Source organism: Liolophura sinensis, chromosome 13 (assembly GCF_032854445.1).
Source record: "Liolophura sinensis isolate JHLJ2023 chromosome 13, CUHK_Ljap_v2, whole genome shotgun sequence".
Classification (NCBI taxonomy): Eukaryota; Metazoa; Mollusca; class Polyplacophora; order Chitonida; family Chitonidae; genus Liolophura; species Liolophura sinensis.
Genome location: NC_088307.1, coordinates 25,460,947 through 25,475,446, shown reverse-complemented (window position 1 = coordinate 25,475,446; position 14,500 = coordinate 25,460,947). Strand labels below are relative to the sequence as shown.

At 39.0% G+C, this 14,500-nt stretch overlaps 1 protein-coding gene across 2 annotated transcripts in view; it reads left to right on the top strand.

Annotated features, from left to right (window-relative positions):
• The window catches only part of LOC135480140 (discoidin domain-containing receptor 2-like), a 101,026-nt gene that overhangs the window by 52,918 nt on the left and 33,608 nt on the right, over positions 1–14,500 (top strand). For both annotated transcript variants that reach the window (XM_064759903.1, XM_064759902.1), the window contains exon 3: positions 6,374–6,515. In XM_064759903.1, the coding sequence (XP_064615973.1) occupies positions 6,374–6,515 (142 nt within the window). The remainder of the gene's footprint in view (positions 1–6,373; positions 6,516–14,500) is intronic.

Here is a 14,500-nt window from a genome sequence, read left to right as displayed (position 1 = left end):
AATGTCACAATCTTTGACCAAGCTATTTCAAGATTCTTTTGGACGTAAGGAACATCTTTAACTCTGTCCCCCACCCTAAAAAAGTAATGATTTGGTAAGCCTTTCTCTCGTTGTATATGGTCTAATAGGTTTTCTGTTTATCAAGTATCCTGCAAAAAAAATGTGGCTTTGAGTATTCCTGTAAATTTGTTTATCATGCGTGTCTAAGAATAAAAATACGATATTGAGATTTTTTTATTTCATGAAACTATCAAAAAAAGAAAAATTTTGAGTGCAGTATCTTTCACCAATATTGACTGATGATGAGTTGTCTTTCCCTGCTGATCGAATCAAGCGTTTATTTGGCGTCCTGCAGCAAACTCTCTTGCCATGGGATTGAGCGGAATCGATGTGGGCAATGCTGTTGAAATGGTTAAGCCGTCGGTGTTATTTACCACTGGCCTTTTTCTAGGGTTTCCTCTGCTCCTTGGGCCTAATGTGTTTGCTTACAGGCTGTATTTTCCTCCCCGTGAAAACCCCCGAAAGCTTTCCAATATCAAGTCTCAAGTTCCTTGCTTGCGGGATCTTTGAAAGAAAAACTATTGGCAAAGCCTCTCCAATAGATCTAAGATAGGAAACTTGAAGAGCACATTTATAGTTGGTCCACATTTTTAAAAAAAAAAAAGAACATTGAACGTTTTTGCCCAAAATTTCTCAAAGCTTTTAACATGGATGGCATAAAAATTGTCCATACATTATTCCTAAGAGAGCATTGATCGAGTTTACGCCAAACTGCCTTAAATTCCTCTTCAGCGAATAGAGACATTCTATTGAGCTGACAAGCGTAGCCCAGCTGAGAGGTATAGCCTACAACTCAAACCTCCCTTCGAGATTGAAACAAAACTGATTTGATATATACTTTTTTTTTGACGTCTTTGAAAAGATGACGAACACCACATGTTGGCCGATATTTTTTTTTTCTGCACACTTTTTTTCTTTTTCTCACAACAGAGAAAAGTTTTGGTGGTGAAATGAAATGAATTGCCAAATTACTTCAAGTGAAAAGCATTGCTTTTTTTATTTTGGCTGCTCTGCTTGACATGTGAGAGGACGCAGATGAGTTCGGTTGTGACCTATGTCACTCAGGTTATTAAATTAGTGATGTACTTCTCGTGCAACTTTTAGATTAAACTTCTGCCATAGGATATGAAAAAATCCTGTAGACGGAAGTGTGAGAGTTGGATGACATCCTGGTATTAAATTGGACAGCCAAATTGTTTGAATATAATAAGGAGAAAAAGAATTTGCCGAACAAAATCATTTTGAAATTCTGACAAGTTTTAAATTACATGACATTTTTCCCATGAAATACTGTTAAATTTATCAGAAGGGGAAGAGAACGATTGATGAAATTTACTGTTTAATCTTCACCCAGCAGCTATACCTGGTAACTGTAAAGGGGCAAGATTGGCGCTTTATATTCATTATCAAAATGTATGTTATTGTTGCTTGTAACGATATAGAGAAAAAAAAACAGTTGCTATTTTAGGAATCCAGATTTTTTTTTCTGCATCTTGGCAGAGAAACATTTTTAGTGTTGATAATACAACAACATGAGTGTATGACATACATGTTCAATAAGATGTTGTGTAAAATGCATGAGGACCAAAAGGGGAATAAAATGAAGAGACATGCTTCTGAAAAACAAAAACAGAAACAAAAAAAAAACAAAAACAGAAAATTTATTGAAGAATCAAGGGAAATGTCCCTCGAAAGAAGCCATGAATTTGTAGAGCAATTTGTTAGGAGATTACAGGTGGCGCCACCTGGTAGTGTGGTGGTGAAATTCTTTCTGTGGGCCTAGGCCTGCTGTGATGTGGAAAGATGAGTGCGAAGGAAGCCGGCTGATTTATGAGGCCATAGCTGGGGGGAGTTTTTCTCCGGCTGGCATTTGACAGACATGATCAGCATGCTAAGAGCGTGTTGCTCTCCTGCACAGGTGTAAATCAATGGTTCAATGTCAGCAAACCACAGGACCTGCTCAGAGAGTATAGAGCTGGGACAAGCTATATAGCTACAGCGCAGTGTGAGGCGGAAATCAATGTATCAATATCTTTTGGAATCTAAATCTCAAAAAAAATATAAAACAGGAAAAAAGAAAAATAAAAGTATCTAGTCTGTAAAACAGCAAGTTTGGAACGATCTGTGCACATTCAGGGTTTGATATACCTTGAATTAGAGGATTATAGTGTTTTCAGCCGGGCCAGGCATTATAGGTCTCTGGTCGCCTGTATTGATTTTCCCTCTTGATCAACTCTTCTGCCCGCCTCCCGGGGGGATTTCACGGCTTCCGTTGTTGGGAGAATTCGCGAAAGTTGATTATATATCTGTAAGGACCTCCCCCATTACCTCGTGCTATTCAGACTCCCATAATTCCCTCCTGTCAGGTTGGAGGGTGCGAAGAGCCTACAATTTTCTACAACTCCCGACACGACAGAGGCTCAGAGTTTCTCACTGAGTACATAGTGGTTAGAGGCAGACACCTGCAGGGATACGCTAGTTAATCTGTAGACTATGTGGAAAGGTTTCGGCACATCCAGCAGTTCTGCTTGACTAACTCCAACCAGGTGGCTAAGACAAAACGATTCTCTTGACCATATCACATCACTTGGACTATAACAAGTTTGCTGTAATTTCTTCATCAAAAAGACTGAAATTTATTCGCTACGTATAATAAACTTTTAGAACTGGAAAGCCAGTTTTGTATTTTTTCATTTTCGAATACTTGATAATTTATATAGACACAACAGGTCTTACAAAGTTTAATATGTCGAAAGATTTATCAATCGACCAATATCTCCTACATCTTTTATTTTTACCTCAATTATTCATTAAACGACATGGATGCACAATAACATCTTTTTGGAATGTGCACAGTTTTTGATTAATATGCTGTAATGATGAATCTTAATGAAGAACAGATTTAAGTTGACCTTGATGACAGGGTTTCATCAAAAAAGTTAGTTGGACTTTATTCCCGAGCATTCACAGAAGAATATATATATCTACAATATATCTATCTGTCTACAGTGCCAGTCCTGAAAAGTTTTAAAAGTTCATGCTGTTTAATTTGATGGACATGTGGAAATGGACAGTTCTAAAAAATCATCTGTCAAGTCAGCTTCATATAAACCTTGGGTTGAAAAAAATTGTGACTTTTAGGGTAACAGGCCTGAGATAGGTTCACATAGCATTGTGAGCCAGTGAGTGCTTGGGGTTTGACGTCGTACTTGACAGCCTTTCTGTCGTACTTGACAGCCTTTCCGTCGTATGATGACGAAGGAGTCCTTAGAGTGTATGTAATGTGCCTCCTTGTTGCAGGACGGATTTCTGCCACTCTTTTATCTAGTGCTGCTTCACTGAGACGACTTAACGAAGGCAAGTAAGCAACCCCGCCCGAGCCATTATGCTGATACGGGTCAACCAGTCGTTGCACTATTCCGTTCATGATGAACGCTAAGTGAGGAAGTTACCACTTCCACTTTTAAGGTCTTAGGTGTGACTCGACCCAGGATTGACCCTCGATCTACTGCCGTCCGTAGCGAACATTCCACCTTCTGTACTATCGTGGCCAGTCACGGCATTTTGATGTCTTAATCGCTGTATAACAGATGGTTGTTTAGGAACGCCTACAACAGGTCTCCCAAATCAGACACTATCAGCATGTGATCTTCATGCTGCTCTGTCGGCAAAACTCTTGAGATGTAAAGATTCCAGATTTAAACTACCTGTGTTATGAAACCATGACTACTACTACTTCTGATGGTGATGATGATGATGATGATGATGATGAATCCTGGTCTGAACAATGATATATGAGGAATTTGAACTGAATTCATACATAAAGCAGAGGACAACAGAAACACCATAATGCTGGCCACCAGTGTATAAGTGGAATATTCTTGAGTATGGCATAAAACACCAATCAAATAAATAAATAAATAAATACATGGTGCCATATAAAGGTGGACCAATCCTAGTGGCAAAATGCTCCCTGGAAAGTATTTTCATGAGTAGGAATTTCATCTTGACAAACTATTGAAAACCGAGCAGTTGTGGTGGTTGTTGTTGTTGAATGCTGCACAAGTTTGCAAACATTTACAGTATAGTGTGATAGTGTGCAAGCCTTATAAAGGCATTATCACGCCTGCTCATTCAACAGGAAGTATCCTTTTTGCATGTGAAAAAGCCAATTTAATTTTTATTCACTTTCAGGATGTCATGAAAGCTGTTAGTGATATGATATTAATTTATCAGTGGACCAAGAATAATAATCTCAAAATATGCTATAGAAAAACAAGATAAAAACTTTTCTAAATGTTGCCCAATCCAGGTAGTAGATGAACATTTGCTGTCGTGGAGAGGATATAGTAAGCGAACTGTTCTTCATGTATGATACAGGCAGTGTCATCCTTCCCCGGGGAGTGCTATAATAAGATACCCTGTCACCCCACCAGCCTATTCCCCCAAGGGCCCTGCTGGTTCTTGTGTAAAAAGCATGCTCTCAATGCGCAAAGCCCAGGGAGATTTGCTTAATCACGTATTTAGTGGCAAGTTTTTCTGGCACTTGCGTCTCTAATGATGACGGAATGGACTGCGCTGCAGTTGGCACCCAGCTATTTGCCTCGGCCTCTATTCACCCCCTGATTGGTGGGAGATCAAGGAATGCCTCAACCAGCCACGTTTTTAATACGTAAGCCACGTTTTTGATTCAGATGCCATGATTGGCACAGGGCAACTCTGACATGCCTCTGGGAGAGGAAAGCATATGGTCACGCGCCCCGAACACGTCAGATCAAACACGACCCATCAATATTGGCTGTGGTCTGTGGGTAGAGCAGGAGCACTGGGGGTTGGGTGGGGTGGGGTGTAAAAAGGGTACAGGAATGGACAAACACGGACATTGTATGCACAAATGGTTGCAGCATTTTGCTAGATCAAATTTTTCTTTGATAATGACTGATCCCGTGACAATTATAGGATGCATACAGTTTTACTCATATTTACCGAAAATTTACATATCAGTTTAGTTACAGTGCATTTTACATTGTCTCTAACTTATTGGCTACTTCTTTGAATTCTCTTCTGTCAGAGAGTGTTTTACTTATGTGTTTGTTATTTATTTATTTATTTATTTAAACTGTTAGAACTGGAAAGCCAGTTTTGTATTTTTTCATTTTCGAATACTTGATAAGTATAATTTACCTAGGCTTTAATTTAGTAAAGTTTAATACCCTTCCTGTATGCTGAAAGATTTATCAGTCGGCCAATTTCCCCCACATCTTTTATTTTTACCTCAACACTTCATTAAACGAAGTACGTGGATGCAAAATAACATCAACTATTTTGTGGGATGGAGCAGTTATTGCAAATCTGTACAAAAAAAGTTCAAAAACAAAGGACACCAAACAACCAGTTTTCGCATATGAAAGAGCAACTTTCAGTGTAATTTATGCACCTTTGTTGCTTGATTTTGGAGGCAAAATTATATTGGTTTGGCTGGCCGATTTCAGGGCTTTGCAAAAAGTGTAATTTTGTCAGTCTTCACACAATGAGGCCTTCAAAATATACAAAATGAATAAATACCCAGTAAAAAGGTTGAAGAATCACAAGACATGTTTCTTGATGTGATCCGAATTTTATACATGGGACTAGTTCTCTGTAACAGTATTAGGGCTGGTAATGAATCTACACTAAATTTTCAAACTTTTCAACCACCACTGCAACCAATATTCTGAAATATTCTGAGAAGGATGGGGTGTAGAGAAGTAATTTGCAGAGTTTTATGAAGCTTACAACTTTAGTGACACAAATAAATCATTTTTAGTGTCATTATCATAATAATTGTATCTGTGAATCCACTGACAAGAGTGCTTTAGATGTTGAAATGGTTGAACATGTACAGTAATTAAGCCTCTGAACATTTAACCTTGTTAAACCTTGCAGCCATTTAACCTTGTTCATGTAAACCTGCCAGCCGTTGTAGAATAAGCCAAAAAATTTCTGAACTCTCTGCAACATTTGAGAATGCTCATTAGTATTTTAGCTTTTCTCCACGCATAGAACTGACCACTATTGTAGAAGTGATAAATTCTTGAGTGTAGTGTTAAACAGTAGTCTTATAAATGTATAGATTAACTTTATCATCGTTTCCTGTATGTAAGTGCCGCAGCATGCACTCGTTCCTGAAAATGGTTAAACACCATTAAGATACCGATTTCCATAAGTTGTGTGTTGGACTGCAGCGCTCTGCATTGTGAAGTACACGTGTATCAGTCGAAATTAAAATAGTTAAACTTTTATTTACATATATTTTATGTTTTATTTCAACCAGAATACGCACTGAGAAGAAGGGTGGGGCATGGTGTCCAAAACCATCAGTGGAGAAGGACTCGTATGAGTACCTACAGATCGACCTTCAGCAACTTTTTGTGATTACCATGGTGGAAACTCAAGGTCGCTTCGGAAACGGACTGGTGAGTAGGAGACGTTTATTGTTGTATCATCACCAGGTATATACAAGGTGTTGACTTAATTCTAGCAACGAACACTGAGATTTTCCAACCTCTGCAGTTCTAGGGCATTTACATGTAGCAGTGGTTATTAGATGTTGATGTAGATGATGTCAACAGCGTTCACAGGGCTGTTACATGTTCTCTTGATCTTGAAAACATTCACAGGGCTGTTACATGTTCTCTTGATCTTGAAAACATTCACAGGGCTGTTACATGTTCTCTTCATCTTGAAAACATTCACAGGGCTGTTACATGTTCTCTTGATCTTGAAAACATTCACAGGGCTGTTACATGTTCTCTTGATCTTGAAAACATTCACAGGGCTGTTACATGTTCTCTTGATCTTGAAAACATTCACAGGGCTGTTACATGTTCTCTTGACCTTGAAAACATTCACAGGGCTGTTACATGTTCTCTTGATCTTGAAAACATTCACAGGGCTGTTACATGTTCTCTTCATCTTGAAAACATTCACAGGGCTGTTACATGTTCTCTTGATCTTGAAAACATTCACAGGGCTGTTACATGTTCTCTTGATCTTGAAAACATTCACAGGGCTGTTACATGTTCTCTTCATCTTGAAAACATTCACAGGGCTGTTACATGTTCTCTTCATCTGGAAAACATTCACAGGGCTGTTACATGTTCTCTTCATCTTGAAAACATTCACAGGGCTGTTACATGTTCTCTTCATCTTGAAAAGGTGTTGCTGGATTATATTCTGGTGAAAAAGTTTCAACCAAAAAGAAAAACGTTTTTTTTTTTTTGACATTTATTGACCTCTATAAACCTCTTTTTATGCAAAATTTTAGATCGTTAATTGTATTTGGTCTTAAATGAAGTTATATTTAGTCTTGCCTTGCAAGACTATTTATGGAAAATCTTGAAAACATCTTGAAGAAACATTCACAGGGCTGTTACATGTTCTCTTCATCTTGAAAACATTCACAGGGCTGTTACATGTTCTCTTGATCTTGAAAACATTCACAGGGCTGTTACATGTTCTCTTGATCTGGAAAAGGTGTTGCTGGATTATATTCTGGTGAAAAAGTTTCAACCAAAAAGAAAAATGTTTTTTTTTTTTGACATTTATTGACCTGTATAAACCTCTTTTTATGCAAAATTTTAGATCATTAATTGTATTTGGTCTTAAATGAAGTTATATTTAGTCTTCCCTTGCAAGACTATTTATGGAATTGGAGTTTTATTAAGACCAACCAAATAATTTTTTCTGGCATTAAAATATTTTACTTCTTCATTTCTGTATTTTTTTTTTTTTTTTTCTAAAATGTAGCTTCATGTTTTCGAGACATCACAGTGTTTCTCTTGCCGTGTATGGAGTATATTATGGCTTGCATTTAGTGACAAAAGCGGCCATTTAAAATACTCCCAGTGCCAGACAGAGTATGTTCTCCGTCAGGATTTACCAATCCGTTCTCAATGAATCAGCCCACTTGACCTTGAGGCAATCTGGTTGCCTTGACAACCTCCTGTTGCTGTGGGTCGCTTGTCTTGAGTCTTTCCCGCGGGAAATACCTGTCGGAACTCTTGGGTTTTACATGCATCGTGATTTCCCTCAGCACTGCTTCTGTCTCGAGGGGGGAATTTCAATGGTTTCATTGCCAGACCCATTTTGCACGGAGAGTATGTACGGCCAGCTTTACAGGGGCCAATGAGGCAAGACAATTACTGGCTGAATCTCTGCATAAGAAGTGTCTTGATGTCATGGGGTATCTGACAGAGGCTGTCAACCTTGTGCACCTGGTGCCCGACCAATATAAAATCAAGATCGAAACATGACATGCGGTTGCCATGACAACCCCTCTACCAGTGTTGTTTTCTGGTCAGGGAAAGATACCCTATAATTGTCGGCGCTCTACACAACGGACAGTGTATATTATGCCTGGTCACCCCCCTGCTGTCTTAGTTCTCGGAAGCCATGGCCATGGGTGGTAGGGGAGAGGCAAGGAGAAGTAAAGAAAAGCCATCGTAGTCTCGACCTGAGGCCTACTGCAGATGTCTTTTGGTATTAGTAATTTAAACAATTATCTCCCAGAGAGCAGGCTGTAGCGGATGTGCAGAAAAATCAATAGTGCCAGGAAACATCCTGTCTGTGCTTTTCGTGGTCATTTTCTTTAAAGGAGTTTGGCTTGTGCATCTTTGGTTTCTATATAGACAGCCATGGTCAGCTCTTAACGCACAAAAAGCCTCATTGTTAAAGTCAGCATTAACAGATGCCTGAAGTCAAGGAAATCCTAGAGGCTTTTGGTAAAAAAAAAAGATTTGAAGTGCACATCATTTATTCAGTACTTCAGCAACTGTACATACAGAAATGATTCTTTACCCTGTAGACTTGTGTCAACATGTTGAGATAGTAGTGGAGAGATCATAATAAAAACAAGGAATGCTAATTTTCTTTATTGATTATTATATTCTTATTGTAATTTTGACTTAAGTATAATGCCTCGTAGCTGACAAAGGTAGGACCTTATTCATGAAGATTTACAGGGACAATTCAGCAATATTTTTCAAAATAGGTGTTAGGTTTTCAATTATTTTAACTATTTATTCGTAGTTTGTCCTAAGCTGATGATGCTTTCGATTCTGGAACTTACCAATTTGTTTGAGAAGATTTATGATTTTTTTTTAACTCATTAGACATGGTTATAACACTGAATAGGAATGAAACCAGTTAAACAAGAAACAAATGGCTTCTTGCGATGGGTCAGGATAGTGATTACCTCCACCCCCACCCCCACCCTCCACACCGAAAAAAAAAAAACACCCTAAACTAAATTTTTTGTCTGGCAGGTTTTCTTGTTCAGAATTATCTTCCATCTTCAAAAATGAGTTCAGAATATGGCTTCAGAGTAAAGACGTCATCATGGATACCACTTTGTGTGTTGATTATAAATATAGGCCCAGAATCATAGTATAAGAGATGTTGGACACAAAGAACTGGACCATATTGTTCTAAGATGACTGTAGAGCGTTGATTCCTGGGCTGTGGGTGTGGAGGGTGGTTTGCCTGAGATTTGGAGGGAGTGCTGGTACAGCCTGAAATGAAAAAGATGAATAGCAGTGATAAGACACACAGAAGACAGAAGCTAGCACGCTGATCCGTTCTGTTGTTCAAGCCGTGCTCTGATAGATGGCTACAGGTAGTGTATGGTTAGGAGAAAGCCATGAACAACATTCTGGGTAGTCGTAAGATCTCTAAACCCACCTGGACCCTCTTATTGATTTCCAGCTCTTTGGCATTTCAAACGGGCGACAAGACTCTGCATTCTAACCTCCATCACCAATCCCCACACCCCAACCGCCCTCAAATCCATACCAAGTGCGTTGCACAGAAGAGAAGAAAAAATAGGGGGGTCAGGGGAGAGTGGGGAGACTGAATTAAGGTGGTCATACAGAGAAGGTGAAGCAAAAGCAAGGCTACATTGGCCAAGGATCAATGGTATTGACTGAGGTTCCAGAGGTAGTGTAGGTCGGCATTGTCCATCCAGTGGCCTGTAGAAATAGAGACTGTAATCAGTGGAGTAAGAGGAAGGATTAAGGAGTATTGATTGGGTCGTTCCTCCATGTATAAATGTACATTAGCCTTTTCCCTTTTACTGTGCCTCTCCGAACAATGGTAAATACGCCGATGTTTTCTAATGCATAAAATGACAGTCTATGTTAGTTTGCCCGCTGCGCTGCTCAGGTGTACTGAACACAGCACCTGCCGTGGACCTCTGTACAATTATGTAGATATAGTTTTTACCTGTGACTTTTACAGTAAATGACCTAAAATTTAGCCCCTATAATCACACTTTTAAATGAAAATAATTGTCATAGGATACAACTTTTGCTACTGGATTCTAAATACTTCTAGTCATACTTTCTCAGTCAACCTTAACACACCTGTCAAAGAAAACAAGGATTCTCGGAATCAGGGACAGTGTGTAATTTATTCTTGGGAGAAATTTTAGTGCCATTTACCATAGATGAATGTGCCCTTAACTCTTTGCCCATTTTAATTGTTCAAGTCCTTGAAATATTGTATACTCTGAAAAAGAAATAAATATTCTTCCTGAAGTGTCTCAGTATATGGACAGATTGTTTCATTTCAACACAAGTTGATTCTCATCCTGTTTTAGTATTGAATGAAAATGATGTAGGCGAAACTAGTTTCATTACCGATGTTGTGCAAAGCATTTTTTTTTTCTGAAAATACAAACTTATTTTCGTAATACAGAGGTCTGCTATACTCATGATTTAATGCCATGCATGCTGCATGTTGAGATTAAAATCATTGACAAACTTCAGGACACTGCAGCCATAAAACTATTTTTACAGACATGGAATGAAGCACAGGACATAGGCCAAAACATGCAGCATGTGAAAAAATATGAAAAGAGTAATGAATTACACTGCATAAATTACTTTTTTCCTGAATTACATGCATAAATTGTCGTTGAAGGCTTATTTGAAATATGCAGGAACCAAAGCTCATTTATCATAAATGATTACATTTTTATTTGAATGGGTTAAAATGAAATCAGTTTGCAATTCCCCATGCACCTCACATCAAAAGCTATCCGTAATTTCTCAAACCTCTGTGTCCAATTCAATTTCCAGTTCGAAGATTCATTAGAATTGACGATTAGTTTGCCGGGCCTGTTTCTCTAAATCCAGACAGAGGCGTTCAGCTGGGGTTTTCATGAGACCCCTTCTGTTTTATGGAAAATGTTAATCACATCTGGCAAATATTCGTTGTTTTGCTTGTCCTGTTAATCAGGATTATGTATCATTTATGACAATTTATCAAAACTCTGGCCTGCTATAGTTTTTGGAATCACAATTCTGAACAACACTATTCTGCAGGAATGGTGCAAAGAAAGACATTTTTTTATTAAATGAACACTGATTTAGCCAACAGTGGTGCATGTTGTGCTTTGGCACTGCTAGTCCATTGGCGTTTCAGTAGATCATTCAAATAACTTGTCCACTTCAGATACAAGACATTTATAGACGCATTTGATCTCATGGTACTGCACATGAACATTTCTTAAAGATCTTTAAACTAAAATAAAAGGGACTTAAAGTTATCTGGGCCAGGCTGTACTCATAAAATGAGGAACTGTTTGGGGCACTTGTGTGAAGAATTTCCTTTTAAGGACAAAATCTCCTTGTGCTGTTTCCCGCCGGGTGTCCCCAGAAATGCTGTCACCAAATGCCGCCCCCCTCCTCTCCCATCCCAGCTTCTCGTCCAGAGGGGAGTGAGTCACCTTGTCTCAACAGCCCAGTCCCCTTGAGACTGTCTGTGTCATCAATTTTCTTCACAGGCATCGCCAAAGGTGCTCATCTTAAGCCATGGAACCACACTCAAAAATCTTTTGCGTAGATTCCTCAGTGGGGACGCGCTCATTTGCATATTCTTGTGTTCATTGCCTGGATATTGTCCCCACTAGTCAAGTGAGACTCTTTTGTTCTGGATATCTCGGCATTAGTGTTGCCACGGATGATAAATCTGTTCTGTGCATTATGCAAGTGACATCTTTTCACATTACTCTTAATTGCAGGAAAAAGGGCTGAAAAAATAAAGCTTGAATGCATGGGCAACTTTCAAACTCACTTTTACCCTCTTTTTTCACCCGGGAAACTTATTGATATTGTCAAAAAAGCCAAGTTTCTAATTCAGGATTATCTTGCCCCATTGTGTCATGCATTGCAGCCATGGTGGATGATATGGCAGTAAGACTGGCCATCTTAGATGTGATAATTGCCATAATTAAAAAAAGAAGAAATCATTCACATTTTAACAGAAATGTGTGATCTGTATATCATCCGCTCATATTTTTTATATTGTCAGATGTGCCCATTTGGAGGTTGTGGTGTTTATACGGTGTTAAGGAAGCCTGTGGGCTTCCCTATATTAGCGACTCTAAAGTTTGATGTATGGCAAATTTAATCAGGCAGTAAAAGCATGCAATGGTAATTAGCCTTGATCTGCAGCCCACGTGCTTCTCTTTGCTCTGTCACACCTTGTTGTCATCTGCTGTTGTCGCGGCTTAGCCCGCACAGAAGATGCTTCTCTTTGTCCAGATCGCTGTTTCTCTCTCTCTTTCTTTCTCACTCGCTCTCTCTGCCTGGGCAACATGAACAATAGAGCCTTCCCTCCCCAACCATTCATCCCCCCCGCGGAGGAATCCACCATTGCCATGGCAACCTTCGGCGAATCAAAGGACAATTAAAGACATTTTGTTGCCGTCTTTGCAAATTTGGTGACAAACTTGGGCGACATAGCATGAGAAATGCTCATCTGTCATGTGACTGGAATGATTAGCCTCCGTGCAGTGACTTTTTTTTTTACTCTCCCCACCCCCACCCTTCCTGCATGTATTGATCTGTTAGTCTTCATTCTGAAAAAAGGATTGATAGCAGACTTTGGCTCAGCATTTCATTCATGAAAATGCACTCATCAGCTGAAACGTTAATTTTTGGCCTTGTGCTCTGCCATTTTTTTGTGGCCATTTGTCTTAACTTCCTTTTCATGTTTGTGACCCCATACCACCCACCCCCCACCCCACACCTTGCACTCAATCTCATTCCTCACTGGTGGTCCTTCCCAGGTGGGCAAATAATGTACGACAACGACATCTGAATGACAGGATGTTTGGATATTTATTTTCTTATAGAAAAAAGTTTAGTTGATGGCAGTAATGTTTCAAGGATTGATTTATTTACTTATTTGTATATATATATATATATATATATATATATATATATATATATATATATTTATGTTTATTTCATTGGTATTTAATCTGAGATATTTGGTTGACAACAACTCAAAAACTAGCATGGTACAGGTACTTTTGGATACACATGAAACGTGTACTATGGAACAGAAATCTACAACTATTCCAAACTGTCAACTCTTAGGACTGAAGTAAATAAAAAAATGAGGATATCATTAAAAATATGTTCGTTGAAGGTAACCTAACCAACCCTAAAAAAAAAAAACAGCCATACTCTAAAGTTTTTGTGCATTGGATAGAATTTTTTTCTACCCATGTGAAGAATTTAGCGATGGCCTAAGATAAGCTAAATGTACTTTCTAAAAGACATCAAGCTGCAAGAAAGTCACCATAGTTCTCTGTCAAACAATTTCATGCCAAAGTAGAATTTTAAAAAAAGAAACACAAATTGAGCTGCCTGACAGAACCAGGCAGAACTGCAGCTGTAATGTGCATCACGGTTCAGCGCAGTGCAGTCTAGCCTGTATTCAGGAGGATTTAATATGTCTTTCACAGCTTTACAATAACCCTGTATGGAGAGTGGTTGACACTTTGCTGGAAGCTCCCCTTCTGGCAGTCCCCTGGGTGTACCTCCAGAAGTGGCTCCCTTGTGGGACAGGATTTAGCTTCCCCTTCGTACTAGTTGCCGATACAAAGCATCAACATCAAAATGGCCCCCGAGGGAGGGGATGAATATTTAGCCCCAATATTGTCAGGGCAAGTATCTCATCGGTAACACTCACTATTGAACATCTGCCGTTGTGTTTTTCACAACCTTAGCTATTCTATAGACTGGTAAAAAATCTGCAACCAGCAAATGGCTTTTCGCTAATCCTGTCCAGAATTCCTGAATCCCTATTGTCAGCATTCTGTTATTAAAAAGAAAGAAACTCTTTTTACTTTCCCTCTTTCTCCCCCTCCCTCTTTCTCCCCCTCCCTCTTTCTCCCCCTCCCTCTTTCTCCCCCTCTCTTTATCCTGGTAACCATACACTATCTGCACATCTGTGCCTGTTTTACAAACAGTCGATCACAGTGACCTGCAGTATCAAAAACCATCACCTGGTGAGGAGAAATTTAGGTAATATAAAGAATGGCATTTACATCAGCAGAGTGTTAACGTGAAGAACCTTTCTCCCCAAGGTTAAATCTTTCCCAAGTTTT